Source organism: Sprattus sprattus (genome assembly GCF_963457725.1).
Source record: "Sprattus sprattus genome assembly, chromosome: 4".
Lineage (NCBI taxonomy): Eukaryota > Metazoa > Chordata > Actinopteri > Clupeiformes > Clupeidae > Sprattus > Sprattus sprattus.
This window is the reverse complement of record NC_137923.1, coordinates 32517177-32544150: the sequence shown is the minus strand read 5'-3', so window position 1 is coordinate 32544150 and position 26974 is coordinate 32517177. Positions and strand designations below refer to the sequence as shown.

General features: G+C 41.5%; 2 protein-coding genes across 3 annotated transcripts; one reads left to right on the top strand and one right to left on the bottom strand.

Annotated features, from left to right (window-relative positions):
* The first annotated feature begins 618 nt into the window (after positions 1-618).
* Positions 619-3920, top strand: tma16 (translation machinery associated 16 homolog). Of its 2 annotated transcripts, XM_080838067.1 has the most exons (8): positions 619-672; positions 744-853; positions 975-1012; positions 1634-1718; positions 1804-1952; positions 2315-2357; positions 2536-2722; positions 3780-3920. In XM_080838067.1, the coding sequence occupies exons 1-7, from the start codon at positions 670-672 to the stop codon at positions 2714-2716; spliced, it is 609 nt and encodes a 202-aa protein (XP_080694193.1). In that variant the 5' UTR covers positions 619-669; the 3' UTR covers positions 2717-2722; positions 3780-3920. The 2 variants fall into 2 exon arrangements, with proteins under 2 accessions (XP_080694193.1, XP_080694192.1); XM_080838066.1 differs by lacking the exon at positions 3780-3920 and having other exon boundaries at positions 2536-2952.
* On the bottom strand, positions 3772-13263 carry marchf1 (membrane-associated ring finger (C3HC4) 1; the record flags this gene model as incomplete). The annotated part of the gene is made up of 6 exons (XM_080836274.1): positions 3772-4079; positions 4706-4853; positions 5267-5447; positions 7697-7776; positions 8897-8941; positions 13165-13263. The coding sequence occupies 6 exons, from the start codon at positions 13261-13263 to the stop codon at positions 3772-3774; spliced, it is 861 nt and encodes a 286-aa protein (XP_080692400.1).
* Positions 13264-26974: the final 13711 nt, after the last annotated feature.

Here is a 26974-nt window from a genome sequence, read left to right as displayed (position 1 = left end):
GCGCAAAGACGGCTCCCCGGTGGCGAAAGGAGGCGCGAGGAGAAATCAGTAGCTCCCTCTGCTTGTGGAAGACTTGCACATAGAGTAGGCTACGACGTGAAGGCACTAAGGCACTGGCTTTCCATAATCTCATAATAGCCACTCAAGTAACCGTGCTGTACGCCCGTGCACCTGATGTGAGTCTAGCTCTACGAGAAAAGTAATCAGATACGTGTGTGACCCTCCTCTCTCCCTTTCTGTCCTCCACACCTAAGCCTCTATTAAATGATTAAACAAACAATGAATTAATATCCCATCAATATCTATTTTAGCAGTGTGGTGTGATCTGGGGACTTACTTCAGAGAAGAAGCTAACTACAGCATACACTACAGACAAATATAACAGTTGTTTTAGGACTGCCAATGAAACCGAATCTACATCCAACCAACCAGGCTACAGTCCCGCTTTTAGACTGAGCTGAAGTCAAATATAATATTTAAATATGTTTGTAAATATCTGTAGATTATAACAATACATTTACATGTGTTCGTGTATGCTGATCGAGCCCCCGAAGTGTCCCGGAACGAACATCTCCAAAGCAGTTTGGGGGGGAACGAAAACATAGTTGGACTGCCTGCTCTGCCAGTGGTAACACGTGTGCGTTCATCCCGGTGTACATAAACGCAAAAATGGTAAGTTTTTTCCCTATAATTTACATTAAGCAGTTAAAATTTTGAACGTGTGATTAATAAAATATTTTCAGCCGAAGGCAGCGAAGGGAAAAAAGACGGCGGAGAAGAAAGTTGTTCATCCGTTTAGTCGGAAAGCAGGATACATGGCCAGAGCGGCCGCAAGATCGGATAAGATGGATAGGTAACGTTGGGCTTGTTAACTTGTTTGAAATAAACGTCTGTTACAGCAGTTGATTTGGTGCTGTTAATGTCAGCAATCTGAAATTGTTGAATCGTTGTGTTGTTTTGCGATTGTTTTTCAGACAGAAGAGCGAAAAAGCGCAACGTCTGAACTTAATTCGTAAGTGACCTACCCTGCATGGATAACAATATGGTTTGTATACGAGCAATGTCGGTGACCTGATTTCAAATTCCTAAGGGTGAAGTTAAGTTCACTTGCCTTCTTAATAGCCGTATTGTCAGCTGTTTGTTGTTTTGTCTGTGTTGCCTTCCTCTAACATAGGCTAACTTGTGTCTGTAACCCTGGAGCTGACGCATTAACAGTAAACGGTGTTCAGTTCAGTCGTTGTATCATCTGATATGTTTAGAATGCTAGTTCCGAATATTGAGCTCCGGTCAGCCTACTCAACCCGAGATGTGTTCAGAATACCACGCAAAAGCAAACGTTAGGCGTCAGAATATCGTAGGCTAAATGAAGGACGTACACAGGATATGTAGTTCTATGCTGGAACACCCTTTGAAAATGGCAAAAAAGCTTTTACAGAATGCCATTGCCAGCTATACTGCCAAAAGACCCCAGTTAGTGTGTTGGCAAGCTCCAATCAGTGGCAATTGGGCTGTTGATGGTGTCCAAAAGGTTTTTTGCATGCCTTTTAGGTAGTTAGCTTGCTAGTTTGGGAAAATAACTACTTATTGCTGCTTTAAAACGGTTTTAGTAAATATTATGTCATTTTGTCTACAGGAGAAAAGCTGTTATGGTTCCAGAATGAACTGGATTCAGAGACGAAAGAATACGCCAAACAAGAAACCTGCAACATAATTGAAAGGTAAGGAAAATTTGTCAGGACTACCTGATGATTCTGAGCAGAAATGGTAATTAACCTAATTTAACAATCATTGTCATTTACTCAGGTATCTTCACCGCTTTGATGGGGAGTTGGAGCAGGTTGAGTTGGCGAACAGTATTAAAGGTCGCCAGGGACGACAGCACGGGTCTAGAGAGGCCGTCATTAAACAGATCATGGAGCGCGAGAGGGCGCTGTATGAGGGGAATGGTTTTGGTAAGGAAACATGTTCTGGCCTGGCCCTTAATCTTAACTTCTCTTTCCCTCTGGTGTATCTGATGACATTTGTCACTCCTTTATTTGGCCTGTGATTTGGCCTGCCACCACATTACTCCTATCCAAGAACCATGTTGGGATTTTGTTGCAGAAAATAGAATGAGTAGGTAGGACAGAGTTCCATAAGCTGTTGCTAGCAAGCTGTTCAGGACTCGTGATCCCCTGCAGCAGATAGCCTTATATTTCTAGACAGCTGGTTAGACAGAAACACATAACTCTCAGTGTATTATTAGAAGTCTACAGGTCTGTTTGAAATTCTGTGCAGCTCATTCATTGTCTCTCTTTCTTCCTTGTGTTCATAGAAATTCCAGATATCATGAACACCAAACATCTTAAAGTTTTCCGGTGTGTATTTCCTTCCACAACAAAACATTTAAACTCCATTTTAGAACAGCTGAAACAACCCACACATATTTACTAGTATCAACAGCATAATGTTTTGTACAACTGCTTGGGTATAAAACTGTTGTTCCCATCTCTTTTCTCTGCATGTGTGCTTGTGAACATGTATATGGGTGTACAGAGAGTGGGATGGAGACCTGAAAAAGCTGCCCAACATTAAGATGAGGAAGCTCTCTGCTCGAGGAGCGAGTCAGGGGACTCACAAACCCACAGAGAAAGAAGAGGATATTGGACAGGAAGTGGAAGATGATGATGATGATCAGGAAGCGTTGGATGTTGACTTTGAGGATGAAGATTTATGACACTGAGTATGCATATGTGGACACGTGTGTGTGTGTGTGTGTGTGTGTGTGTGTGTGTGTGTGTGGTGTGAAGTTACACTCTTCTCTGTGGTTGTGTCTCCTGATGGGGGATACCTAAATTTCCCTCAGGATTAATAAAGCATTCATCCATCCATACTAACTATGTTTGCAGTAGGACATAAATATGGTGGCAACCAGGACTAGTTAAACCTACGCCAGGTACCTTTCCTCTCAATAAACACAGTAACAACAGCTATATACTCTGACAAGTTTATTGCACCTATGTTTCATCTGAACCTGTCATGTGGGTGGCAGAGATTCAAGAAGGAATAGACTGGGCAGTTTACAATTTACTGCCAAAAGTGTGCATTCTGGTCTGCCTCATTTCTGTATGGCCACAATTCATGTCCATTGAATCATTGTTGTTGGATAGCTTAACTGTAAAAACTAAGGGTAAACATGATCACATATAATATTTCTGAACCTGAACTGTAACAAATCATGATACATTTCAAGTCAAATCAAAACTTTTTTTTTTTACAAAAAGTAATTTTAGTCACCATTGAGAAGAAAAAAAAATGGCTGTATTGCATTGTATGAAGCAAGATGTCGATGAAACATGACTACAGGATTACAAAACCGTAGATCACTTAAAACAGTAGGCTCATCTGTGGTCACTGTTAGACCGCCATAGGATGCATGGCTTCATGATGCCCTTTTGAGCTGCATATGAGTATTTTAGCATTGTGTGAATACATGAAGACTAACCACAGAAAACAAATCTTACACAATCAAAACAATTTGAAGTGGCTACTGTTGGTGTTGGTGAGTCCTCACTCACAACACTGGATCGGTACATATTACCCAGTCTGTTTGGGTATGGCTTCTTTCTCTCCCTCTCCTCTCCTTTTCACACTAGTTCTGTACACCAACAACCTTGGGTTTGTTTTTTGAAAACCAGCGTTATACTTCTTTCAACCTCTCACCAATCAGTCATCTGGAGGGGTAGAAACACCACTGCCTCACACCCCCTAATAGGCTTATCAACCTATCTATCACACAGGAGTCACACACGCACCGCCGCCTGCATGAGAGGGACAGGGAGTGTGGGCCTGGGCCGGAGGAGAGCACATCTCGACTGGCTCCTGCCGGCCGTTGGTATGAGTGGCTGCAGTGGATTTGATCTCATCAGCGGTCCTGGCGGTGTCGGGGCAGTTCTTCACGAAGATGATTCGGTTGAAAGCCTTGAGGCGTCTCCAGAGCTGCAGGTAGACTTTGCACTGGATGTACATGAAGATGATGCCGCCGGTGAGTTCAATGGACACCACGATAACCTTGGTCCAGAAGGGCCACTCCACCATACCTGAGGTATTGTTAACAGACAACTTCATCTCCGCCACTGTGTGTGAAAAGAATGAGGGCTCTTACCATATAAACCTAGCACAAAAAGGAAGGACATTTGTGGGATAATTTTTGGGATGAGCAGCACATCTGAGTAGGTGGGTTGCGCCCATGAAAAATGTGCCAAAATTCCCCTTTTTGGCACATTTTTCATGGGCGCACCTCACATTCTCAGCTGTGCTACTCATCCCACAAATACATGTTCCTTACAAATGTGGCACCATTTGAAAGGGAACTAAACAGGCTTTCCAACGGTATAAGATTTATTGCTAAGAAGCATTGTTACAACAAAGAAATAATCTACCAAACACAAATGTCCTTACTTTTTGTTTTATGTTTACAATGCCTTACACATTCACACACACACACACACACACACTCATATCCGCCTACATTATTCTGCACCCAATCACAATTCAGCACAAAGTTAGATTTCACTGTTTGTTCTACTGATGACGACTACATTACATTTCAGAGCCTGTCTTACATGAACTCATAAAGACTACCCTTGTACATGTGCTAAATGTCTTCAACCTTTAACCTTCACAAGACCTTAGTAAATCTGCTTTTGCATGTGTAAATGGTTACCATGGTGAATGCCCATCTTTAGCTCCATTGACGTGCGTTCAATGAGCACGTAGAGTGACCACACCACACATGCTACAGCGATGAGGTGAAAGGTCACAGAGCAGAAGATCTTCCTGCGCTCACCGGTGGACATTTGCAGCTTCTCCCACTGGGAAAAAAGTGGAATAGTTGGAGGCAGTATATAAACAACAGACAACCATGCTGTTCTCAAACAAATCAGATCTTACTGAGGTTGCATGCAGTGTTGTACCACCGCCACAAGGTGACAGTGTTGAAATAGTTGCGATGTTTTACTCATTTTGGATTGTCTTAAGAGTCTAATGTATGTATTGACAGCACACTACAGCTATATATGTGTTTGTATGTGTGGGTGTGTGTGTGTGTGAGTGTCAGTGTGTATGAGTGTGTGTGTGTGTGAGTGTCAGTGTGTGTGTGTGTGAGTGTGTGTGTGTGTGTGTGTGTGTGTGTGAGTGTCAGTGTGTGTGTGTGTGTGTGTGTGTGTGTGTGTGTGTGTGTGTGTGTGTGTGTGTGTGTGTGTGTGTGTGTGTTTGTGAGTGTCACCTTGCGCAAAGGCTTGAGGTGTGTCTCCATGAGGAACTGGTAGTTGCAGAGCTCACAGCAGCGCGTGTCAGAGCTCTTGATCCACTGGTGGAGGCAGCCCTCGTGCACAAAACGCATACTCCCGTCGCAGCGGCACGGGGTGATGAGTGGACACTCGTCGTCTCCCTCACAGTGACAAATCCTACACGCGCACACACACACACACACACACACACACACACATACATAAACGCACACAAGGACAATGACAGTTATACCTCAGAGCTTCAAAGGTAAAAGTATGTATGACACACTAGAGTAGAACTAGCCCAACACACACAACCGTTACACAAGAAATGTACACTATCATCTCCAAAAACTGACCTGCAGACCTCCAGCTCCTCATCAGATAAAAGTGTATTGGTCGGTGCTTTTGTCTGTATTATCCCATTGGGTTCGGTGGGGATGATGGGCTTTTGCCCAATAGGAACAGCCAGGTCCCCCCCCCCCTCGGCATCCTCCTCATAGCTCTTCATGATTGGCTGCTCCTCGACGCTATCCTGCCCCTCCCTGCCACTGGCTGGTCTCTGAATGTCTACCTTGCTGCTCCTCTCCTCCCTCTTCTGGGAGGATGATTTCTTGGAGCTCTTGGTGGGGGCTGGCTCAGGTGTGCGGTTTTCCTTCCCCACCTCGTCCGACCCCACAGAGAGCAGCTCCACCGCGTCCGCGGCCCCACGGGTTTCCTGCGGCTGAGTCTGCCGGCTGCTGCTGCGGCGTCTCCGGGCCTTCTCCCGGCTCCAGGAGCGAGACTCCCTCCAGCGCTGCTCATCCGCATCCTCATCGGACGAGTCAGAGTGTGTGCGCACGTGTCTCGAACGCGTCTCCTTCTCCTTCTCCTTCTCCCGTTCTCCCTTCTGGCCCTCGACGCAGTCCGCCACACAGCCCACACCTGTGCTCTCGCGATGCCGCCGGTGGCGCCGCTTCACCTGCCGCTTCCCCGAGGGGGCGGACTCCAAGGCGGGGCTTATGGGCATGACGGGTGTGTTCTGTGCTGCACCATCCTCCTCAAGCTTGGCCAGAGCGACAGAGCTGTCACACACACACACACACACACACATGAACACACACACACACACACACACACACACACACACACACACACACACACACACACACACACACACATAAACATGCCATTATACAAAAACAGACATGCATACACAAACATTCAAACACACCAAGCATACACAAACATGCAAACTTAAAGGATGGGAGAACACAGAACGATATGACTATGTATTTGTGAAACATGAAATTTACAAACAGTCACTAAAATAAAAAATGTATTATGTATTATGTATTATATGTATATAAAGTATGCGTAGACTACAGTAAGAGGTTCTAATGTAGCGAGTAAATACATCGCTGTATACATTTCAGTAGTAACAGGTTAACAGCCCAGTGAATTGCCTATTGTTTTTATCTGAAAATGTCCAAAAATACTAAATAACTAAAATACTCTATGAATACCTAATTCAATATTTAGTTAATTTCAGTTTGGTTCAGATATTAAAACAGATCAGTAATAAAGAAGAAGTTTGGCTTCAGTCACTGTATCCATATGAAGTATGCGATGTCTTAACATAGAACAATGTTTTGGATTTGAGGGGGGAAAGGATGTTTATTATAACTAAACAACAAAAACTGACCGTGGCTAACAGAGGTCGTTATCTGAGGAATGTACCATTGCAAAATGGGGTTTGAATGTCATAGATTTCTATATCATTCAGTGATACAGAAACCGATACCTACACATAGATCTGACTAACAGATAGAAAGAAAAATACTTGTTTAATCTCTGCAACCCCAAGAGGCCATTTAGTGGAAAGGATTTCTAGTTTGCTGTCAAAATCTCTTAATTAAGGCTTAGAAAAGTGTCTGCTTAGTACTCTGCAATTCTGCAATCTTGAGGGATCAGGTAACAAAAAACTGTGAACTTGAGGCTGAACAGGATTACAGGATTTGGTAACACTGTTTAGAACACTATGACACACTGACGCAAATCACACTGTTTAACAGCGTTGAAATGCATTGCTTTTATTTGCCATTATTAAGATAATAACCTAGGTACCTAGCATTTGTCAAAATGATTATGTCTTTTTATTGGAGATAAATACAGTTTCACTTTGCAGCTTGACAATGACACCACATACATATGGGAGTTTTGGTTCCTCATAATACTTTTTTTTAACATTATTCCTGACCAACAGTCGTTAACATCTGAACAGAGTTGCCAGTGATGAAAGTCATCTGGGGCTTTACTGCTGGCTGATTCATACATCATGAGTCATCATGAGTTATCTGACAGACAAACAGCGGACGACTTCAAAATGTGGGGTGTTATTGGTCACATGATGGGAGGCAAAGTAAAGAGGTGTGAACCGCACCAACCTGCAAGCGTCCTGAGCAGAGGGAGTGGCAGACGCGCGGGGAACACTGGTCAGCCCTGCCCCGGAGGTGGAGCCACTTGCCTGGTTAAGATGATGATGTGTCAGTCACCGAAAAAACTGTCACATGTAATTTATATATGCCTTAATATAATTCACTTTGTCTCTTGACATAGCTCAAGATGTCCTAATTACTTTTAAATGTCTACATGAAGCTCCATTTTCTTGACATTAGGTCTCCTTGCAAACATAACTTTATAAATAATTTGTAGATAATGGTAGATCATTTGTACGAATCATCATCACACTGAGCTAATATTGTATATGAACCTGTCTGGTCATACCAGGCTAGGTTATTATAGTATAGCACAGGGGTTTTCAACTGGTTTTGTCCCAGGGACCACCATTCTGACTAGAAAGTAATCCGCAGCCCACTGATGTGCCTGCGCGCTAGCGTGTGTGCGTTCGTTCGTGCATGTGTGGGGAGAAGGGAGACGTGTCAGTGTAATATCTGGGCATGGTGAAGTCCACACAGCCTGTCTTGGCGATATGGTAGACAGCGACAGTCTCATATCATTCTCTTGCCCTGTACTTATTTTAAAAAAATAAATGCTCTCACACAGGTAGTTTGAAAGTTTGCAAAAAACACCTCATTGCTTTTGCAGCAAGCTCTGGAAATTCGGTCTGGCAACTTATCCAGAACTTAGCACAGGCTACCATAGACTGGATAGGTGCAAGGCTATATTCTGTCAGCGTGAATCACCTTTATATTATTTTAGACATATTTTTCTTATTTCAGACATTTTCCAGAGTAATCTGGAAATGTGTTGAAATATCAAAGCAATTTGTTTTTTTCTTTTTTTTAAATCGCGGACACCCTGCAATACCGCCGCGGACCACCGGTTGAAAACCCCTGGTATAGCATATGATAATATTGTATGTGAACCTGTCTGGTCATACCAGGCTAGGTTATTATAGTATAGCATATGATAATATTGTATGTGAACCTGTCTGGTCATACCAGGCTAGGTTATTATAGTATAGCATATGATAATATTGTATGTGAACCTGTCTAGCCATACCAGGCTAGGTTATTATAGTATAGCATATGATAATATTGTATGTGAACCTGTCTGGTCATACCAGGCTAGGTTATTATAGCATAGCATGTGATAATATTGTATGTGAATACAGAGATCAGCACCTTAGAGCTCGATCGACTCCCAGATCGCCTTGGCCTTTTTTCTCCCTGAGAAAGCAAAGAAAAACATGAAATATACACCAGCACTAATTACTCTATAAGCATACGAACCCAGAAACACACAGAAATAGACATACACTCTCCTGTGGGCCTAAAGAAGGGAGTCACATGTGTGGAACACACATTTAATGTGAGCCAAACACTAAGGCAAGCCAATCCTATTACTTAAGATAACCGCTATGTAAGAGGTGTGCGGCTGACCGAGTGTTTGGCAATGTGTGCAACCTTTTTAAAGACGGATTACTTTAAAGTTTAGATACTTCTCAACAAAGACAGAGACGGAAAGAAGTATTGAGACAGAAAAGAGTAAAAAAAAAAAAAGTAAACATAAGTAAGTCAGATTATTCAGTACTTGAAGCTCTTGTGTGGGTGACTTGTGAGTTCCTAAAACTGATAAGCGCATCTAAATATAACAAAAGCACTTTGAATTCATGTTTTCACACATACATACAAGTGCAATCCCATCTCTTGCACAGAACAGGCAGAAAAGTCATTTCCTAGACTCCTCTTCTAGACTGCAGAGTTAACACTTGTTTCCATGGGTGGTTCAACAGTTGAGCTTCACCTGCATCTTTTCAATCCTTCAGATGATTTAAACTCTCACCTTTGTGCACCCCACCCCTACTAACCCAATAGAACTAGTTAAGCCCAAGCATTAGTGAGATAGCCACACTTGTGAGTGTATTAAAATGAAATAAAGTCCACAGCTTTGTCTCTTTATCAGTTTTGTTCTGTTATGAACCTACACGTGAGCAAAGCCATGACGTAGTGCAACAGGTGAACAATTTGCACAAACAGATTGATAAGAGTTAGCAGCCTTCCATGAAGGATACATCATATCCTTTGTATTAACACTACAAACCTTGCATTTGGCCAACACATTAAAGTACATACACATACACATAAACAAACACGTGTGTCGCACACTCACAGAAATATTTAGACGAATGTACTCTTCAAGTTATGCAACACTCTATCACACAGAGCCCCTGGCACACACCCAAACACACATCTCAGCTGCTAAGCCATGTGCCCATGCCACATAACACACACACACATTATTACTCGACCAATTAACCCTATGGGAACACGGAAACTCTATAATCACATCAGCTGCCATAGAGGCAGCAGAGCTATTCAGCATGTCACTAAGTGTCACTTCCCAGGTTCAGTGACAACATCCTAAAGATGCCATGGTCATGGGATCAGATGCCAGGGAAATAGAGGTACTTAGTAAGTCTAGTTTTATTTGGAGCACAAATATACACAAAAGGCTCATTATTTCTATAATCTCAAAATATCAACTACATAACAGAATTACAATGCACTACGACATAGTGCTTTAAAGGCTTTTTTAATCAATAACACAAGTGTGCAATTACCAATCTGCAGGTAGTCCTACTAACTGTTCCTACAGACAGAGATTAGAAACCTAATGCATGACCCAACACACACCCAAAGTACAATAAATAAACACACACACGTACATAAACATACCTTTTAGAACAGTTGCCTGTGCTCTTTCCACAGCTCAGCAAAGGTGTGTGTGAGCAGCCCACATCGCTTAGTTCAGTGCAGTGTGGGTGGGGGTGAGGGCTTGTGTATACAAATGTGTGTGTGCCAGTCTGGATTACAAACTGGGCATCTGATGTTTAACCCTTAAAAGTTATCCCTTTTCCAAGGCTGATTGTTTTTTTCTCATGGGCCCTGAAATGGACATAGAGCTCTCAATCCTTTAGCCGCACACTCTCAACATCACTAATAGAAACACACCATCTCTATGGGAACACATCACAGTACAATAACCAAATAATATATCAGAAACCAAGAGAAATGTCTGGCAAGACACTGACACCAAATTAACACCACATTTGGTGTCACAACACCTGGGAAAGAACACAATACAAGAATAGCGCTGCAGTAGCCAGGTTTTGTGTCCTCAAATACAAAGTAATGTTGTACTCAGAAATGGCATCTTTCATCTGAATGGTGTTGGCATCAAAACAAAACGTTTTGAATATATCAGTTTCCTTGGAAAGCCCATGCCAAAGGGTATTCTCTCCCAGGATTCATGGACTACATTCTTGGTTTTCTGAACCTATGTACAGGACTTCAAGGGAGCAAAGATTTGCTTATCTGTTCTACGAACTAACAACTTTTATACACTCAGACAAGGACACCACCAATGCAGCACACTGTCACAGTGTAACACTGACGTAATTGAGGCAAGACTTAAATATCTCAGATTAGACACTTGTCCCTAAAGAAAAGGGACGGTGTGGTTTTATTGTAACCTTATAGTGAACCATGCTCCTCCTGTTCTAAACAATCTCTCACAGAACATCCCTCACCATTCCAAAGAGCTGTTATATTACTGACCTGACCTGACTTGACCTGCAATATGAAATATCCTTCCAGACAACCTCAGCCATAGTGTCATTCTTATTCAATAGCCAGGTGATTGAATTATGAATGAACTGTTTTCCCAACCATTTCTTTCTATCTCCTTCCTAAGATGTGTCTCGCTCTTCCTCATTCATATTTTCTTTTCACTAATTCACAATGCATTAATTTATCCTCTGCCTCTTACTGATTCTGTGTTTTGTGTCTCAATGGACATTGGTCCTGGCGCTTTATGGGTTATATAAAACATTTGAAAATCAAACTGAATGTTTCTGAATGTATGTGTTTACCAAACTGAAATAGACTGGAATGGGGCTATGTAGGTTTATAATATAATATGGTCCTTTAATTATGCTGTTATTTAATTTTTTCCACATTTCTTGTGTCTGCATCCAAGAAACCAGGTGTGATCTTGTTATGTTAACACACTCACCCTTGTACTTAGATGGTGTTGTAAGTGTAGTGTAATTGCAAACAGTGTTTCCGATGGTGTGTGCCTGTGCTGTGTTGTAGATAGTGATTGTTTGTGACAGTGGTGGCAAAAAGCTCAAGAGATTAAAAGTCACAGTACCTAGCTAGGTCACAGCAAGGAGACACGTGATTCTAACCTCACTCCTGAAAGAGAGTACACTTCAACTACATGCTTAACATGAAGACACCAGCAGGAATTATACCTGCTTTCTAAGAACCCTTGCATTCCCATTATAGCAATCATCGGCATGTACACATCAACTGACATGACACTTAATCTTGGTAAACCACAAACTAACTAAAGTGTTGGCTAATGGTGGGTTAACTTGGTTCTGAGTCATTCAGGAGTAAAAAAAAAACAGGTCAACTCCTGAACATCTGTGGTCAAACCAAATATTACAGTACATTAGGCCTGCATTATTGATTTAGCGTTTTTTGAGCAGTTGTGGTTTCTATATATGAACTGTTTCCCCTAAGTGATATGAGAAGTAGTTGACTGTTGCAGACTGCACTGTCACTTTGCTTGACAGAGTTGTTCACAGGGCTGAACAAAACAAGCACTGTGTGATATCTAACTGTCAGGTTAGTCAAAATACTGATTTAGAACACCCACACAAAGCACCCACTTCCCCACCAAAACCAGGACAACGAAGACAAAGTCATTCTTACAAACCAAAAACCAGGACACTGTCAGGTTAGCAAGCTTAAGCTATTAACTCATCAGCATTAGGGCAGCCTATAACTATTCTACAGTCTAGACATTACTCTTGTTTTTAGTAAATCGTAGCTTTAACTTTAGCGTTAACATTTTGTTCTTATGATACACATTAATAACATCTGCTGGGCTTTCTGAAGCACACCCATTAAAACAGACCAAAATGAGATGTTATACTCTGATTATAGCTATTACAATAGTGCCATTTTTGTTCAAAGTTCTAGACCCCAAATTTACATAACACTTATATACTTACCATCAATAACACAACAACTATTTAATCCACTTAATCAGCAGAAATAATTAGCATTAGCAAGAGAAGAAAATGTTGCTCGATTACAAGAAGAAACAAAGCTGCCCAACCACAACAAAAGACACAGAGAATGACCCTCTTCCTACAGACACAGTACACCTGTGTGTCTCTCAAACAGAACACACTGAAATTTTGAAAAAAAGCAAGAATTATCAATTGGCACAACTAAGAGATAGGTCACACGTGTGCCTGTGTGTGTGTGTGTGTGTGTGTGTGTGTGTGTGTGTGTGTGTGTGTGTGTGTGTATGAGAGAGAGAGAAAAATCGGTGAGTTTGTGAGCATGTGTAGGCATTTCCCAGTAATTCTTACCTCTGGGTCTTTAGTCTTCTCTTTGGACCGGCTGGTATTACGACCATTGCTAGCTGCCTCCTTGGTGACAGGAACCACAGAGATCTGATGAACTGGCATTCTGTAGAGGCATGCGTGTCCCTCTGTCTGGGACTCAGTAGGCCTTCATTCCTCTACATCCGGAGGCCACAAGCTCATAACCACTCTTAGGTTTCCAGACAAAGCACACACACTCCAGCAGGCTCAGATAGTGTCCAGTGGGGGAAATTGAACCAGGGCGACGATACAGAGACCCATCCGCTGCATGCCACTAGGTAAGTCCTTCATTACGCCTGAGGATTCCGTCTCCCTGAGAGAAAGAGGATAGGGAGGGGAGGGGGAGGGGTGGTGAGAAGACGGAAGACAAAGAGCAAGATAGATGGACCGAGAGGAAGTTATAATAAGTCTCTGTCACCTTAGACTGACAGGTCAGTGTGAGTGTGTGTGTGCATGTGTGTCGGTGTTAGTTGGTTCGGCCATGCCAGCCTGGTAAGTAACCATACGGCTGATGGAGCTTAGGTTATTTTCGCATCAAATCCAGTCCGTCTCTCTAGGCGGTGGTGTGTGTGTGTGTGTGTGTGTGTGTATTTGTGTGTGAGAGAGAGAGAGAGAGAGAAAGAGTTAGTGTGTGTGTGTGTGTGTGTGCAGACACTGGGAGTGGCACTCCCCCTAATCGGATTAAAGTTCTGGAGCTGCCTTATGCTGCAGCATTACTAATGCACCTGCACTGCGCACACACACACAAACACACACACACACACACACACACAATGTTACATCGTGTAATCTTTGCAATACATACAATCATTTGGTTTTCAGTCACAGACAGTGCTGATAGACTACACAACATTGTAACTGATACAGGTCTAAAGAAACTTGACTGTGTGTGTGTGTGTGTGTGTGTGTGTGTGTGTGTGTGTGTGTGTGTGTGTGTGTGTGTGTGTGTGTGTGTGTGTGTGTGTGTGTGTGTGTGTGAGTGTGAGAGAGAGAGAGAGTTCGTATGTTTGTATGTGTGTGTGTGTGTGTGTGTGTGTGTGTGTGTGTGTGTGTGTGTGTGTGTGTGTGTGTGTGTGTGTGTGTGTGTGTGTGTGTGTGTGTGTGTGTGTGTGTGTGTGTGTATGAGGAGGGGGATGCATCCCTTACCAGATATCAGTTTATTGCCAGGTTTATGGAAAGGTGACAGTAACGATGATTTGTCACTATGACTTCATGGCTAGCAGGAGCAAAGCTGATTCAGTTAACATCCTCATAAAATCAATTGGTAACATCACATACATTTAAAGAAGATCCTTCCTATGTCTGAGATTAACATATGATGTTACATAATCATTACTGGGTTGTCCATCCCTGCAAGAATTTACGGAACTATGTATGTTATACATCACCAATGTATACAGCTAGCTCCTCATTATAAGAAGAAGCTTGTGCTATTGGTTGGGGACTTCCCACAGCGGCCAAACCTCAGTTCAGTAACCAAGTGACTGGAAATGGTGCGATAGCAAAATCCTGAGCTTTAGGAAGGGGGCCGCTGGAAGCCCTCAGACTGTATTGGCCTACAGAAAGTGAGAAGAACACTTGAAGTATTGGCTCTCCTACCTCCACCCCCTTCTTCAGAGGCAGCAGCTACACTATGGCATCTATGTCATCGAACAGGTGAACTTCTACTTTGGTCGTTCTTTTCAACTGTATTGACCTGTGTACACACACACCTTACCACACACCTTGTGTTGGTGTGAGAGAATGGGTCATTTTGTGGCAGAAATGTACCTAAAGATGCGATATCTTTCTGATCCAGGTGTAAAAAAAGTGAACTCTCATTCAGTAAAAATGACAGACATCAAAGAAGGGCATAGAGTAGATGTGTCTTGAGGACTAGACCCCTTTTTCACTGGTTTTGTAGCAGTTGGTGGTATTTAGTGCTAAACATCAAGTGAGCTCAGCAAATCACAACTCTTCCATCATCTAGGCTCAAGGGTTGATAGGTAGGGACGGCAGTGAGGCCCTCATTCTCTCTCATCCTCTCTCTTTCGCTGTCACTCTCTCATTCTCTCTTATTCTCTCTAAACCTCTCTCATTCGCTATCACTCTCTCTAAACAGTGAGTTTGCCACAGCTGAAGTCCTGTGTGAGGTGGGCGATGGAGACATGCTCTATCTTGCCTATTGAATGGCAGTAACTTATAATTAGGGGCAAAGACTTGATCAACAAGTGCACTAAAAAACAGTTTGTTCCCTTGGCTCCTCGAAAGTCCTGAAAGGGAGAAGCCATACAATTTTCATTGTGAACTTTGTGGTTGTTACGAATTGGAGGTGGGGTGTTGAACTCAAACGCACGACTCAGACACAAGGGGTAGAATGAAGAATAAACTTTTACTGTCCAGGGTTCGGTACACGGTAAAGCAGTCCAAATGGCAGGCAAACAATCCAAAGGGGTGAAGGCAATAGAGAAGTCGAAAACGGTCCAGGGTCAGCAACACGAGAAATATCAATAATAGCTGTGAACACGGAGGAACACTCAAGAAACACTCAAGAAACACTGAGAACACTGAGAACACTGAGAACACACACACAACATTAATGACGAACCAGCAACGAGAGACAAGAACACAAGGAGTATACAGTATATACACACACACACACACACACACACGCAACAGATAACAAGGGGCCGGTGAAGACAATCAAGGCGGGGCAGACAATGAGACACAGGTGGACTAAACAAGGGAATTACCAGGAACAGATAACGAGGGACAGGTGAGAACAATCAAGGCGGGGGAGACAATGACAGCAACGAGGGCACATGGTATACACAAACAAACACAGGGAAGCACATGGTGAAAAGCACATGGTGGGAACAAGGAAGCACAATGACTAGACAACAAAGATCACATGACACACAAGGGAGACAAACTCATAAACAGCACAAGCAGAATAACAAGGGGAGGGCGTGAGGAGACAGACACGAGGAGACAAGTGTAAACAAACACAAATGAAGACACACGTGAGAACACAAGGGAAACATACAAGGAAACAAGACAGGGACAGAACACAGACCTTACAGTGGTTGTTGTAACTAATGATCAGAATAAATGTAGAGACAACAATCTTGCACAATTGACTCTGATGTTTCTTAGACACACAATGTTGATCAAAGGTGTCCATTCTCATCAGATTTAAATCAGTAATCTACCTCAGAGGATATACTGTTGTCTTTGTTCTGAACAACAACATGGACAATAGTCATACTGCAAATAAAAGATAAGTGGTTCTCCAAACAGCTGTTGTAATATAATCTAACATAGTTGAACCTGTCGCAGTGTCTGTCAGCAGGATGGAGAAACCAAGTTTAACAGAGCCAAACTGTTGAATGTGGGGTTCGCCGAAGCTCTGAAAGAGTATGACTATGACTGCTTCGTCTTCAGCAGTGTGGACATCATCCCAATGGTCTGGTGTTCTGAGCACAACCTCAGTCTCAACATTAAGAAAACTAAAGAGATGATCATTGACTTCCGGAAGTCTTCCCAGCATAATCACCATCTCCCACTCTACATCAACGGTGAAGAGGTTGAGCGTGTCACCTCTCTAAAGTTTCTGGGTCTGACACTGACGGAGGAGTTGTCCTGGGTCAAAAACACAGCTTCCGTTTTAGGGAAGGCCCAGCAACGCCTCTTTTACCTCCGGAAGTTGAGGAAAGAACACCTTCCTCAGAGGCTGCTGTACAATTTCTACCGCTGCGCTATAGAGAGTGTGCTTACATACTGCCTGAATGTATGGTCCTACAGCTGTACAAAGGCGGAGCAGGCAGCCATCCAGAGGCTGATTAAAACAGCGGGAAGGATCATTGGAGTAGAGCTGCCCGACATCTTGTCCATCTCCTCCTCCCGTTGCCTGCAGCGCTCTAAACGCATCCTCACAGACCCTTCTCATCCTGCCCATCATCTGTTCCTGTTACTCCCATCAGGGAAAAGGTTCAGATCAAAAAAGGCACGCACCTCTAGGATGGCAAAGAGCTTCTATCCCTGTGCAATAAGGCTCCTCAACAGCTTACCCACCCCACCCCCCCACCCCCCTTCATCTCCCCCCGGCCCGGCCCACCCCGCCCCCCTTGGACTGTGCACTCTAACACTTGATGCACCTTAATATGGAAATATGGAGATATGGAAATATATTGCATTTATTATTTTTATTATTATTATTTTATGTATGATATTTATGAATCTATTTTTTAATTGTTATTTATTATTATTTAGCTGTGTAAGAAGTCTGGTTGCCTCTACTGTCTCGTTGTCTTTGTGGCAATGACAAATAAAGTACTTTGAACTTTGAACTTTGAATGGACGACCGAATCATCTACAAGTGCTACAGTCAACCCAGGCACATTGCTGTCTCCATGGACACATTTGGTTTCAGGTAGATATTGCTTATTTAATTGTGGTGAAAACTATTTTTTCTGTTTAAAATCTCTCAAAAAGGGGACATGTTGAAAGATATTAGCCATCTTACATTTTAAGTGTCATAAGAACGCAACAGACCTTTCTTAGGCTCTTTATCATGGTAATTCTTATTGCCAGAGGTGGACTGATTATCATCTGAGTCTTGAAAATCACTTAAACACAAATAATGTACCAATCTATTGTACTGATATTCCAGGACAGATTAGTTTTTCAATACCAACTGAGGGCAAACACTAAATCACTATCTCCTCTATTGAATCATGACAAACAGGTCAAGGAGGAATTGAGCTGCCTTAAGTGATGTATTAGCAATAGTCCTTAGCAACCAAGGGTTTTAGCCTCTTTGCTGGCATGCCAACCTCCAGTGCTGTGTGGGATTGTGCTTCTTACAGCACACTACTTGAGAAAATTGTCACGTAACCCAAAAATGCTCAGTCAGAAGAAAGTGCATATTGTCCTGCAGGAATGCAAAGCACATGAACATCCACAAACAAACATGCAGTGGTAGCGGTGGGTGAGCTGCACACATTGGGGTGAAAGACATAGCATATCAACAAACACAATATAGTAGTACTCTAATATTAGGGCACACATATGATTCTGCAAACCAAATATAATCACAGTAACACATTATTCAGCCGTTATATTATGTTGTATGACATTCTTAAGAACATGTTTCATGAAGGCTTGTTCATGTGGCAAATTAACTGCCCTTAGAGGTTTGGAAAACTTGAGATAAAATGCTAAAAGGGAGTAAGTTTTTCTTCCGGGACAACGTTGTACTTTGCCTGGCTGAGGTTTGTAAAAGACCATAAGGATTGAACCAAAGCGGACTGGAGGTTCTTCTAAGTTTGTCTTCTCTGATGAGTCCAATTTCACAGTAGGTGCAAGACTCTGTGGCTTGTAGGCCTCTCCAGGTCTCCGTCTAACCATCAGACGACCATGTGTTGGGCAAAGCTGAAAATTTGACTCATCAGAGAAGACGAACTTAGAAGAACCTCCAGTCCGCTTTGGTTCAATCCTTATGGTCTTTTACAAACCTCAGCCAGGCAAAGTACAACGTTGTCCCGGAAGAAAAACTTGCTTCCTTTTGCTCTGACAATGTTCCCCAACTCTGAGAAGTGTTTTTTCCAGCAGGGCAATGCTCCATGCCACACAACCAGGCCAGTAAAGGTGTGGATGGAGTACCACCAGATCAGGACCCTGTCATGGCCAGCCCAATTTCGAGACCTGAATCCCATAAAAAACCTCTGAAATGTGATCAAGAGGAAGATGGATGGTCACAAGCCATGAAAAGAAGCCGAGCTGCTTGAATTCTTGCGCCAGGAGTAGCATAAAGTCACCCAACGGCAATGTGAAAGACTGCTGGAGAGCATGCCAAGACACATGAAAGTTGTGATTTTAAATCAAGGTTATTCCACCAAATATTGATTTCTGAACTCTTCCTAAGTTAAGGCATTAGTATTGTGTAGTTTAAAAATGAATATGAGCTTGTTTTCTTTGCATTATTCGAGATCCGAAGACACTGCATCTTTTTTGCTATTTTGACCAATTTTCATTTTTCTGCAAATAAATTATCTAAATGACAATATTTTTATTTGAAATTTGGTAGGAATGTTGCCAGTAGGTTAAATAATAAAACTAAAATGTACATTTTACTTTAACACATACCAATAAATAGTAAAACCAGAGAAACTGATAATTTTGAAGTGGTCTCTTAATTTTTTCCGCGGCTGTATATCATATGTCACCTGATAGAATTCTTCTTTTGGAACTGGTTGTGCCTAGTGTGATATTGGGTGACACATGCCATACATTTAAGATTGATAAATGATAAAAGTCTGACGTAAAGAGCTGTGTTACAGTTTCATGTAGTTTCTTATCAGAAAATAAAAAAATGTATAATCTCTATCTTTATGCTGACCTCGAGCTGTATCAGACAGGAATGTTAAGTTAACTACAACAAGACATTCTGCCTGGGATCAATCTGCTGCCCATCGATGTATAAATAGCATGAATATGAACAGGAGCGATGTGAACGGCTGCTTATATATATGTAAGTGTAAATATGTGTAAGCAATGACAGGCTTTAAAACATTTGCTGCATCTGTACATATATCTTCATGTCATAAACACACTGTTACATACTTGCACCTGAACACATTGTATTTACATACTCCAGTCACTAGCATTGGGTTGTCCTCACCTACACAGTTCAAATTTTGTCTATACGTTCACAGACCTATGCACACATTTACATATGTATCTACACATTCAGAAGCAAATCTTTAAGTCAATTGGCCTTATACCAGGCGGGAAGTGAAATATTTGAGTTGGCTTGACAGAATGAAGAGGGTTGAAGAGAGAAGGTGTGATAATGGACTCTAATGGGCTTCAAACTTGAGTTATTTCTTGATGAGGGCTTCGTCAGCAAACAAGACAATAAACGCAAAGAGATCTTTCTAAAAAAATGAACTACTGTTTTAAAGTTGCTGCCTGAGAAATTAGCCTATTCAGTTAATTTACAGGCAGCGGCGTTGCATAGCAACATGTTACAGCTTTTCTCATCTGAAAAAGTGTGACCATTTATTGGCGTGCTTACTAATGGGCTGTTTTCTACTGATGCCCATATCTTAGCTCCATATTTATGAACCCAAAACAATCCGACTTGTGCATTCCCTCTTGCTTAGGTCCACGAGGAATGGCACCCTTTCTCTCTCTAGTCGAAGATGTCATCCACCTATCCAGTCTCAAATCTCATGAGCGCAAGCAGCAGATTAGGCCAACAATCCATTGAAACACATTGTAGCTAGCTAGCCTCGCTGCTAATAAGTATCACGTTAGCATGCTGATATGCTCTCACACGCCCCCCTCATTGAGGCAGAAGTTCTGTTTGCCTCCAGTCTCTTGGCTCTTTCACTGCCGTTTTATGTAAGGTCAGCCATTCTAAATAGGTTCTACACATACGTGAAATACATTCCCTACTTAATGGATAGAGAGCCACGCTCCCAGCATTACTCCGTAGCAAATTACTTAAGATGTCATTTCAAGCTTGCTGGAGAAGGCACTTCCAACACTGAGCCACCAGCAGAGAGCAACAGTGGTCGGAAGCAATGTGCTTTTCGAGGGTTTATATAGAATACGGTAGCCGTAATGCTGCAAGCGGGCTTTGTAGTTTACCAAAGTCGTACTAAAACATTTTGACAGAACGCCGTGTACCACACAAAATCGCTTCGAGGTCAGTAAGCATAACCAGAATTAATCCATATATAAGGCGCTCCGGATTATAAGGCGCACTGTCGTTTTTTGAGAAAATGAAAGGCTTTTAAGTGCGCCTTATAGTCCGGAAAATACGGTAGCTAAAATAGTCCATGGTAACCTACAAATTCGTAGCTTGTCTGGAAATGGCAACAGGTGAAGGGAAGGTAAAGTTAGCCCCTTTAGGTCCAACTTGAGCATGTAGCCCGTCTGAACTTCAAACCATGTGGAATTTCTAAATCTAAGACAATAAGAACAAGTTTTTAATCTACCTTGTTCTCAAAGTATTTGAAAAGCAGGATGGTAAACTACCAGGTGAGAATTGAAAATGCTTCTGTGACTGAGTTACGAAGACACTAGGCCTACTTACCAACTTACCAAGGGTTCCACTAGAACCTGATTATATCAATGTATACAGCTGTAGAAGTACATTTATTAAAGTCCCAGTGACCTATATTCACAGTGATACATTAGTCATAAGTACTATCAACAATGCAGTGCACCTAGCGTCTGTCTGGTTATACTAGGTCATAACCACGTGGGATGTGTTTTAACTGCTTTTGACCTTTGTGAAGCTTTGTCAAGTATGTTCCTCAAGGGCACGGTAGATGTTTTAACACACACACACATTGCACTCAGGATATGAGTGTAGCCTCTTATGTTTCACTTTATTACTCACTAAACACCTAATGCCAGAAGGCGCAAAGCAGATGTCACTACTTACAACCCCTCCAGTGAATTCTGACCAAAGCAGGTTCCATGTTCGGCACATAATGATGAGACTAAGTAAACAAAGGGCTCTAAGCTCTCTGTTCAAAATTAGCTATGGAAAAGGCTGCGTGTTTTGACCTCAAAAGGTCAGGGAGGCAAAAAAAAAATATTTGATTATTTGTTAAAAACATTATTATAAACTAATGTTAATGATTTTAAAAGGTGTTTTGCCAGAAAGGATATCAGGAATATCTGTATGTATCAAAGTCAGTTTGATCAGGAAGCCAAATTAATTTGTATTGTTTTACTTAAATAAAAGATGTGGGAAAACATTCCGAACTGAACTTTAAATGAACAAAAACTTTCAGGCAACATTATTCATGGCACCGGGGAAAGTTACAAGTACCTCAAATGTCAAGCAACAAATCCAAAGCTTTGTGGGGCAAGGCCCCTTCTTATTAGAGACTCTTCTCTGCTGTGAGCGTTTTTTTTTTTTTTTTACATTTTTGTAATTTTTATAATTTTACATTTTTAAGATATGAAATCACTTAAATCACAATTTCTTTCATTAGATGTCTCAGGCATGTGCCCGTTCCACATATAACCTTAGCCCACGGCTAGTGTGTTTATGTCCCTGCCATATTTTGATCTTCTGTTGCGGATGAATCATTCGGGGATTAGAAACTACATTTTAATTCAAAATTTGGAGGCAACACCAGACCTTAGTCTTGATTGCTCTGCGTCATTTCAAAAATACTGTGTGGGATAACTTAGTATTACCAACCAATTACATCAACATCTTACTCCAATTATATTATTAAAAAGCGGGAATATACCATGTATAAAAACATCGGCATAACCAATGTTACAGAAAAAAACGATTTAAAGTGTAGGGAACAGGGAAATGAAAGTCATTACTAATAAAACAGGAACCACTGCGTGTCACCAGTGAGCCAGCAAACCGACGCACAGTGTCTGTGGTGACAACACAGACATGTCTGCTATGGTTGAGACTCTGGGGGCAATCTGTGTTGTCTGTTAGAAGCACTTGGATCTACAGACAAACTAGCAGCACTCACAGGTACAGTGTAAGAATAACTAACCTGTCTCCCCTTGCCTGTTGTTCTGTGCTGTTATATATTTTTTTCTTATTTACCCACAACCTACTCACATGTCATATTGCTACCCACTTCTTTGCATTGTTCAATGGTTTACTTTCTCAAGGTGTGTCTCAATGGATGGCTTACATCAGAGAGGTTAGGCAAGTGGAGAGATAGTATGCCGGAAACCTCTTCAGCTTTCTGAAACTAATCCCTATTGCAATTTGAGCTCTGCCTGTTTGGATGACTCGTGGTCTATATCATGTTACACACAAACTCTAGGACAAGTGCTTCTGTGAAAGAACAGGTATTTTTTACATTAACTTCATCTGGATGGGAATGTGGCTGATTGATCATATGTAAGTTCCTTTTTTCTGTGCATGCGCATGTGTGAGCTAGAGCCAAAGAGGAGTCACTTGTATTGTACTACTACTATATAAAACTACCCATGCAATACACTTGTTTTGTACTACTCAAGTTAAAGACCTTTTAAGACACCATTAAGATGCACTTAAATATACTTAAGTACATATTTTTTTAACTTTAATTCTGTACCTTTAGAAAAATGTACTTGATTTCACCTTAGAGTATTTTCGATCTTTTTAGGTAAAATATACTTTTTTCTGTGCATGCGCATGTGTGAACTAGAGCCATAACGGAGTCACTTGTATTGTACTACTACTATATAATACTACTATATAATACACTTGTATTGTACTACTACCGATGCATCTACTGATGTATTAAGTGTGCAGCACATTGATGGTATGCATGCTCTCATCGCTAAATGTAATGTTTTGCTGAAACCAGTAAATGTGGTTTGTGGTATGGGGCAAACAGGTAAAGTGACGCAGATGGGAATTTCTCTGACAGGAAAGTTCTAAAGTGAGAAAGAAAAACATTGTAAGTAAGGGACTGATTCATCTAGTATTAAGTATTCTCAAACCTCTGTGTGGTTAGTGGTCTTAAAATGAGTCAGTGATCTAGTTATAGTGGGACTGATGAGTGTGTGGGACTGATGAGTGTGTGTGTGTGTGTGTGTCTCTCTGTGTGTGTGTGTGTCTGTGTGTGTGTGTGTGTGTGTGTGTGTGTGTGTGTGTGTGTGTGTGTGTGTGTAGTAACAGATGGGTTCTCTGTCCACTGAGCTGGAGTTCTATACCATAGTGTTTTCTTTGATGGTCTTCAGCCTATTCACACTGGTCGGAGTTATAGAGGAAAACTGCACATACTCCACAGGTGAGAGTTGGTACACACATATCCACAAGTTATTACTCCAAAATAAATATGGCAATACATCTTAGACTATCAAGCATCAAAGTCGTGTTGCCTTGCATGTCCTGTGTGCATAAAAGCCAAGTACAGAAAAAACGAATCTTTATGTGTACTCAGACACAGAGTCTATTTTCCTGTCCGACGAGTTCAATCGTCATAAAGCTGTAGCCAAACCCCATTTGTTTGATTAGGTTTATATGATACCATCCATGGCATCTGTCTTCCCTCCGGTTTCTCTTTCCCCACACAGACCACTGTGAGCACTTGTGTGAGGAGCCAATGCAGGTGTGAGCTACTGTAAGTGAAGCATGGGGTGGGGCTTTCTTGGTCATTGTTCCTAGGTTAGCGGCCTTGGTAAGCGTCCTGTGTTGGCGACCTGGGTTAGCGTCCTGTGTTAGCGTCCTGTGTTAGCGTCCTGTGTTAGCGACCTATGTTAACCTGGACTGCTCCCAGTGCTCATGAATGGAGGAGGGCCCAATGTGTATGTGTGGTTTGCACAATTAGGCAGTTGTTGGAGTCTATATGCTTAAGACATGTGTACAGTGTGTGTACCCATGGCAGAGCTGTTTTATTTGTGTTGCTTTTATCTTTGGGTGTGACGTAGTTGATTGTCCTTGAGTATGGGAGTAGTAAGTGTACTTTGGCTGTAGATCACGTACCACACCACAAAGCAGTTGACACAGTGTACGGAACAAGACACAGAGATATCCTTTACTATCCATATCCTTAATATGTCTCTCATTCTTTATGGTGGAAAACTTTCGGACTGGAACTGCAATAAGCTGACTACCAAATAATTGACATTCAGGTATGTTTCTGTGCCCTTTTGTGTATGTATGTTTGGTCTTGGGTGTCTGTGAATCTGTATGTGCTTATTATGCCCCCACTAGCAACTTCTACAGGTGTGGAATAAATTCTACCTGCACGTGCATCCTGTCAACATGACTGAATCATTACAGTGCTGATCATGTGGTGTTGCTATGTGACTGTTACACTCACTCTACTCACACTCATACATACACGCCTGGGTAATAAAAGGTACAATGAAGTACACCTAAAGTATACTTCCATGCACTCATGATTAGTGAACTGAAAGTGTGCTATTTTTGAGTACTAATTATGTACTTAGTATACTAATCATATATCATTAGTGCTACTAAATGTACTTGATTTCACCTTAGAGTATATTTGAATCTTTTATAAGTAAAATGTATTTACAATGTGAAACCGACACAATCTGTTTAAATTATAAATATGTTTCCTATATACTATAGTGGATTAAAATACACTCCAAGCTGAAATGAAGTACAGTTCAGTACAAAACTAGTTGAAAAGTAATATATAAGTATATCTTTGATAGCACTAATGACATCTCAACAGTATACTTAGTACATAATTAGTACTAAAATTGCACACTTTCAGTACATTTACCACGAGTGCAGGCAAGTACACTAAGTATACTTCAATTATCTGGGCTGTTATATTAGGGTGCCCTGTTATTATTATTTAATACACTCCTATAAGGACCCAGTATAATTACCATAACAAACTTATGACAAGTCACCCAAGTAAAAAAATTAAATTAATAAATATTGAAAAATATATGCTACATTATGACATACCATTTGCAGGAGTTTATGGACATAAGAACAATTTCCTTTCTGAAAAGCAGCAATAAACATGTGACTCCAGTAAAACATCACCAGAAACCAGTGCTTCTGTCTGCCATGTTTTTGAACAATTTGAAACATTCGGAATCACAGCATTGCATCATGAGATACAGTAGCCGACAAAGTGAGCTCCAGCTGTGTTGAAAATCCACCATAAGTGAACTTCATAATAGCATAGGCCCATGAAAGTGCTCTCAATATGAATTTGAGCTATAATCAAAGTATTCAAAGCACACAATGAATACAATTGATATTTTTGGGGTAGTATACTTTATTTGAATATACTAAATATCAATTAAAGTATTAGTGCTCATAAGTGTACTTATATTAAGTACACTGAAGTACTATTTGGGTAGACTGTAAGGTATATACACACACATATATACATGTATATAGATAAATAGAGAGAGAGAGATATTCATTCATATATATCATCTTCGTATTATTGAATTTTTTTGAGCAAAGCTGACTATTCATTACTAGGTGGGGTAATCTTAGGGTGAGTCTCATTACACACATTCCATAGGCTTACAGAAACATCCAGTTGCAATATTCAAATGTGTCTCTCCGTACCTGTACATCTGAACTTCTGACAAGCAAGTATTTTAAAAAGCTGGTCGCCCTCCTACCCCCATTTCGCTTGCAATCTCACAGCGCATCTGAGCAGTCAAGTTCAAGCTACAGCATGGACAACATGGGGTTGGAGGTGAGGATGGAGAAATATATTTTTGTCTACTCCGTTCAGCCTTTATATAGATCGCTTGAATGCAGCAACTGTGTGGGCTACTTGATAGTAATGTGTGACCGTTAACACGGCCTATTCAGGTCAGAGAGCTTCCCAGGGGACACTCCACGATCCTCATGATTGGGGAAAGCCTCTGCAGTCTATCGACTCATTTTGAATCTACGCGGTGCATCTGGATTTAGCTCTTGTGTTTATGTCAATGAATATATATACAACACAATATTACTTCGGCTCTTCATGCTAGCTTGATTCAGCTAGTTGGACAGGTTGTAGATCTTGAAAGTCAGGTTACACTCAGCCACTGTGCTCTAAACTTTGGTGAGTTTAGCATAGAGCCTTGGAAGTGCCTCCAAATATTTAATCTTTGTCTGCCTTAACAACTATCAGGTGAGAACCAGATTTCCGCGTGAAACATAATTGTCAGAATGCAGACAATTATTATGTTGTTGCACACGTTATTAGGCCTACATATACAGGGTGCATTGTGCAGGCATCTTAACGCAGCACAAGGCTAACGAGATTGTACTTTTTTATTCCAAAACGTAAACTATGTAACGTTTCCTCCAACACCTGTGTTTGTGAAA

Excerpts from the sequence above, each read along its gene's own strand:
- tma16 (XM_080838067.1), top strand. Across the intron at positions 1,013-1,633 it reads GCAACGTCTGAACTTAATTC|GAGAAAAGCTGTTATGGTTC; the intron begins GTAAGTGACCTA and ends TTTTGTCTACAG. Across the intron at positions 1,719-1,803 it reads ACCTGCAACATAATTGAAAG|GTATCTTCACCGCTTTGATG; the intron begins GTAAGGAAAATT and ends TCATTTACTCAG.